Source organism: Thermomyces lanuginosus (assembly GCF_041956635.1).
Source record: "Thermomyces lanuginosus strain ATCC 200065 unplaced genomic scaffold VTN49scaffold_22, whole genome shotgun sequence".
NCBI lineage: Eukaryota > Fungi > Ascomycota > Eurotiomycetes > Eurotiales > Trichocomaceae > Thermomyces > Thermomyces lanuginosus.
In genome coordinates this window covers 1,174,148-1,180,145 of record NW_027192356.1, presented here as the reverse complement: position 1 = coordinate 1,180,145, position 5,998 = coordinate 1,174,148, and the positions used below count along the sequence as shown (strand labels likewise).

At 48.7% G+C, this 5,998-nt stretch overlaps 2 protein-coding genes across 2 annotated transcripts; one reads left to right on the top strand and one right to left on the bottom strand.

Annotated features, from left to right (window-relative positions):
* Positions 1-1,483: 1,483 nt before the first annotated feature.
* VTN49DRAFT_1384 (uncharacterized protein) lies at positions 1,484-2,269 on the top strand (the record flags this gene model as incomplete). Its single annotated transcript, XM_069408992.1, has 1 exon — positions 1,484-2,269. The coding sequence occupies one exon, from the start codon at positions 1,484-1,486 to the stop codon at positions 2,267-2,269; it is 786 nt and encodes a 261-aa protein (XP_069270423.1).
* Positions 2,270-3,145: 876 nt separating this feature from the next.
* VTN49DRAFT_1383 (uncharacterized protein) lies at positions 3,146-4,933 on the bottom strand (the record flags this gene model as incomplete). The annotated part of the gene is made up of 4 exons (XM_069408991.1): positions 3,146-3,702; positions 3,785-3,974; positions 4,106-4,266; positions 4,693-4,933. 4 exons carry the CDS (start codon positions 4,931-4,933, stop codon positions 3,146-3,148), a joined length of 1,149 nt encoding a protein of 382 aa, XP_069270422.1.
* Between the last annotated feature and the right edge of the window lie 1,065 nt (positions 4,934-5,998).

Genomic DNA, 5,998 nt, shown 5'->3' with positions numbered 1-5,998 from the left:
GGGAATCTTTGCTATCTGGAATGAAGGTTGAAAGTTGACGATGCTTACTTGAATTGCATGTCAATCAGAACTTTTATACTAGCTCGGAAGGTTCGGGAAGGATTGCACGGCGCATACTTTGCTATTACGGAGTGTCGATGTAATAGCTTCATCCTACTTCCTCGTAGTAGGCCAAAGCACTGAAGTGCTCTTTTAGGCTACATGTTTTGGGTGGAAGCAAGTCTAGTTAGGACAAGATGGTTTAAGAACAGTGCATGTTCTGCCCATATTTTCCATGATATCCTATTTCTCTGCATCAAATACCATTTTCCTGGGTGCTGCATGTATCACCTAACTAGACTAATCACATAATGACCTGTCAGTGATAATCAGACCGGGTACGATCGATTTTGCAATCTTAAGCCTGCTTCTAATGATACATTGGCCAATATATATTGTATTGATGGCCGCGAATGAACTTACCAAAAGACCAACAAGTTAATATATCAATGCATGCTACCATTCAACCAATTCTAGGCTCATCGGAATCTTCAGGGGATATATGGATGGAACGAAGGGTTAACAATACTGCGCTAAAATGACTCTGTTCTCTTCCGCGAATCAAAAACTGCTAGCAACAGCATCCATCTATTACAAACACAATTGTTCGTTTGGTGAGAACAGAACTGCCGCGTTATCAAAACACCCTGAGCCAAATGTCCAGCAGTACGGGGTAAGTATGGAGCAGATCCACGGAGTTCTGTCTTGTTGCACGTTGAGCTAGAACTGCTCCCAATTATCTGCGTACTCGGTACTTCTGCATTGTAAATCTGTTTGTACTTAATCGGCCTGGTGCTATTGAGAACCATATTGAAGTTTCAACACATCAAGGGTGACTTTGTATAAACTACTAATGCCGTTAGCAGCGATCTAACATCATCGTGCTCGATGCTTCACTGTAGCATGTGCCGTATTTACCTCTCCAATCTGCCATGTATTGATGGGTCGATACATAAACATTCTACAGTTTTCGAGTAAGCGGACAAAGCGCAGATATGACTAGCACTTTTGCTCAGCAATTCAAGATATAACTTTCTACGAAGGGAGGAGGTGATGATCATGTTTCCATGATTTCACGCATATGAAACCCGATGCAAATGAAAGATCTCGCTCAGTATCGCCTATTGTGTGCTGTTGGATACAACATTCAGGAGCTATCAGACAGCGTTAATAGACTCATTATTCAAGTTCTGCCCACGCCGCAAATCCTAAGCCAAAACTCTTGAGATACTCGCGTTCCGGTGATTAGAACGCTATTCCTGATTGCCTTACAAATATCACGTCATGTACTCTCTAGTGAAGATTGAATATGGCAAATGTCTGTAGGACTTTGGGGAAGGCGCGACCGAGTACGCCTGCCTCATGGTACATCTGTCCCATACGAAACTATATCACAACAATATGCACAACATCCATTCTCATCAATAGAAAATAACAAGCGAATATGGCGAACATGATCTCTTTGCTAGAATACTTGCAAGTTGGCCCCCCGGAAGTACCGGTCATCAATCAGGGCCAATCGAGACAGAATACGACAAACCAACAGTACAACCATAGCGACATCTCCTTTATCGGTTTCTGGGACGATTTCAATCTGGACACGATTATGAATCAGTATGGACAGTTGTTAACTGAAGCCCAGATCGAGCCTGACCCGATGCCAGCATCACCGCCGCCGCCAATCACTTCGGAGAACAGCTTGCGGCGACGGTGCGCATTCTATTTGGAAGCCAAGGTTAGACGAGCACTTCGTCGTGGCTTCGAGTGGCTGGAGGCAAGCGGTGAACTTGGCAACTGGTCTGTCGTATCATTTGGGGAGGGGGACCTAGCTCAGACTCCGGACAATTTCGTTCCCGATACTGCGTACTTCCGGCCGGATCTCCCAGCTCGTACGAGACAAAACCGTGCGCCAGGCGAACTCAAGCCATCATACAAGTGGTCATCGAGTTTGCGTAACAGTGACAATCCGGTACATCAGAGGAAATTCAGACAACCGTTGTCACAGGTCAACTGGTATATGGGTCAGAACAACGCTCAGTACGGATTTTTACTCACCAACAATGAGCTTGTCGCCATTCGGCGAATCGACAATGGAATGTTGGAGCTCTCTGATTCAATCCCCTGGACAACTTCAGGCAATGTCACCCAACCACGATTGACAGTGCTTCTCGCATTATGGTACTTGGGGATGCTTGCCTCCGACAATGGGCCATGGCAAATACAGCAATGAGGAACTCTCGGACAAGGAAGATCCTATGTTATACAGCTCATTGTCGGGGGCAGCTGAAGTTCCAAGTATCATAATGTGCAGACTGTCAATCGTGGAGGTCAGCATGCCGTGAAGCAATCCAGGGGCTCGATCGGAGAGCAACGATACTCGATTGTCGCCAAGTCAATAACTGTAACGGCCGTTGTTCTGATCCGCCAGTCGCTCTGCGCAGCTCTTGTTTGAGATTCCTCTGAGATCTCCGGATGGAACTGTTTCGTACCCTCGGTTACCACTTGGATGTTTGTTTGGGGTCGCCTGGGCTGTCAAGTACTCATGAGTTCGCAGTATTGGGATGAAGTTGTTCGAAGTCGGAGAAGGTTTCCTGATCCTAATTGAAATGGCAGTCTGGGTGCTGAGGGTATCGCTTGCCACGTGCTGGTTGAGACTGGCGAAGTGCTGACTGAACCTGACTCCCAATTACGGTACGTGAGTCGATCGCTGCAAGATGTCTCCAAAGTGATTGACAGCGGCAATGTTGGCATTGGCTCATGATCGATCTGGGTTGAAGTTATTAACCGTCCATATTGATGGCATGATCGTGTCTAGAGCGAAGTCATTCCAGGAACTGATATCAGATGCTGTTATGGAAGTAACACTAGTTTGTTGTATTATGTCTCGTATTGGCCCTGATCGATGACGGGATCGACTTTGGCTCCCGTTCCAGGTACTGTCTCCGGTGCCGGGAAGATGCCCGCTCTTCACAGCCTTCCTCTTCCGTGGTCTCCAATCTGAACCCGTCTCCCTCCTCTCGATATCCACAACAGTGGATAGTAGCCCCTGAAAAAATGATCCACCTCTCGTCAACGGTCTGCCCTCGTCTCGCGAATTCTTCGTCTACTAAGTCCTTGATTTGTCCACTGATCTGATCACAGGTGGCATGTTCTCCGCATTTCCTTCTCCCGCGAGGATCAACCTAGCGTACCCGGCGAGCAATTGCGTCACTCTCGTCGGTATTTTCGTCGGCAGCACGTGCTTTGTCGGAATCTCTTCTTTTCTCGCGAACCGAACCTTCTTCCTCTGCTTCTTTGGGGGCTTCTTGCCTGCCCCTCTCTTCCCTCGCAGCTTCGGGCTTTCGCTCTTCTTGTGGCCCCTTTCACCGCATTTGAAGAATGCAATATCAGAGGCTCGGGTCACATGTTCCGGCGTATTACCCTCCTGGTGCGAGAGTTCTTGACGCGAGAACCATGACTCTTGCAACTTCGCTAGGACAGCTGCGTTCGCCATCCTGTCGCTGCCCAAAATTGCATCGATGATCGTTTCGTAACACGGTCCCAATCCCCGAAAGAAAAACACTGTCATCATCATCTCATTGACCATTTCCTTGCCCCAGATCATGTTGAGACGTGTCGTGTAATTCTCGATCTTAGCGCTTGTTCGACTGTGTGTGCCGGGTTCTTCCGCCAGTCAGACACCCGCAGGAGGGCCTGAGCCCTATTAATACCGTCTCGTTTATCGTCGCGCTGCATCAATTCATACCATATCCTCCGCTCGTTTGAAGTTTCTGGATAGCTGGGATGGCGTCCCGCTCCGCCGCGCCGGAAATATACAAGCTGGTCATCTCGTCGGCAAGGAATTCTGCAATGGCCACGGGGCCGTTCTTGTATCTCCGAGCAAACTCAACGGCTTCCCAAAGTTTCTGGAGTCGCAACCACCGCATCACCCGGTTCTTTCATGCCGTTAAGTTCTCTCGCGTCAGTTTCTCGATCTCGACAGCGTGTAATTATAGTCGATGACTCCCTCGTCGAATTCCGGCATCTCCCATCGGGCTCGGGTTTGGGCTGGTACCCCCGAACTTACACTCGGTGCCTCTGGAAAATCACCCGACGTGGTTGCGCGGCCCGTTGGGCGCTCAAATCCACTCAATATTTGGGCCATAGGTCCGTCTCTGTCCACCTCCTCTGAGCCGTACGCCTCGCCGGCCTCAGTTTCTTGCTCGATCGGCTCAACCTCCCGCTCGTCTTGTCGTCGAATAAACCGTCCGGAGGTATTCCTCGTTCAACCTCCGCTTGGCATTCAACTCGGCATTGGAAGGCTGCACTTCCCACGTTCGCCGGTGTCGGGACGGTGTGGCATATTGGGACTTTGATTGGTGAATGCATCTTTATGGGTACGCTGGATGGTTATGCCTATTATTTCGGGTCAATCGTTTTTACTATTTTTTGAGGTCCAAGTTATACTTTTGTTTCGTGTTTCTTACTGCCGTAGTTGTTGTGATTGAACGGTGATGAAGCGAGAGAAGGCAGAAGTTGCCTTATTACTAACACAAGCCCCGCGAGTCGTCATGTATTCAGGAAGTACCTTGCGAGGACCCTAAATTGCTGTTCTTTGTGCACTTGAGAGTGCAGCTCTGGTTTTATCTATCGTTCAACGTGTGTGTGACGTACACGAGGGGGAACTTGTGAGTTTCTCCTGTGCACACCTGACTGAGAGATCCTTTGTAGCTACCAGCTCCAAGGCAACTTCTATCATTGGCAAGGCCCTTTCGAGCCCGGCCTCCGAGCACGTTTCGCCCAGTTGCTGTCCCTGAACACCGCCGAGGCTCTGGCGCACCGTAATGACCAGCTCCGCGGCATCGGCCGCGCGAGGGAAATACTCCCTACCTTGGAAGAGTATCTCCGAATGCATAATCCATATTACCACATACTACTGCGTGCGAAGGAGGTACTCGATCAGAATCAGAGTCTGCAACAGCTGAACTTGACTCCGCACCTGCGTCTAGTACGCTATCCGTTCCAGGGCCGTTGCTACGATCTTCCTATCAGCCAGGCAAACGATAAGATCGCCGGTTTTGTGCTGGATATCTCCGTCGAATACGGAGGATCCGGGTAACCTGATCTCCTCATCTCTCTTCGTCAGGCGCCAAACATCCGTCAACACCGCACCTTTGATGGCGTCGAACGCACAATCAAAGACCGCAATGGGCGATGGCTGACTCGCGTCCAATTCGAACATCCTCTGTCTCTTACACTGCAGGACGTTCTCTTCTACATGACTGGAGGCAGAGGGTATAGTCGTGGTAGTCGACTCAGACGAGTAAACCGTCCCGGTACTCTTCCTTTCCGTTACAACGTTCCCCCATTCACTGACCCGATTTTTCCAGATGACTCCGAAAGGAGAGATCGTGTCACCATCCGCATGTTCCATCGGTGGCACTATCGTCAAAAAGCAGCAGGACTGGATGGAATTTGAAGATGGATTGATGGAATAATTCGCAGAACTTTTAATAGGGCCGTTTTTAAGCACCAACATAATGTTGCGCCTGCTAATATTTCCTTAGGAAGCAGACTATCAAGATGGAAGTATCGATCGTACCAGATCTGATCACTGCAAACTGGCCTCCATTTTATGCTTCTTCTAGTCAGCCAATAAATGTCTTAGTACCCAGGAAATGATACTTGATGGGGGAGACACGGGATACCAATGGTAAACATGAGCAGAACACACAGTAGAGTCTTCTGTCTTGACTCGCTTTGACTCAAAATACATGGCTCGAATATTCTCAGAAAAGCAGCTTAGTGTTTTGACCTGTTGAGAGGAACGGGGATGACAGTATTACATCGAAACTGTGTAATACTCATGCGCTTCGCAATCCTTCCTGAACCTTCCGAACGAGTATAAAAGCCTGATTGACATGCAATTCAAACAAGCATCGTCAACTTTCAACCTTCATTCCAGCTAGCAAAGATCCCC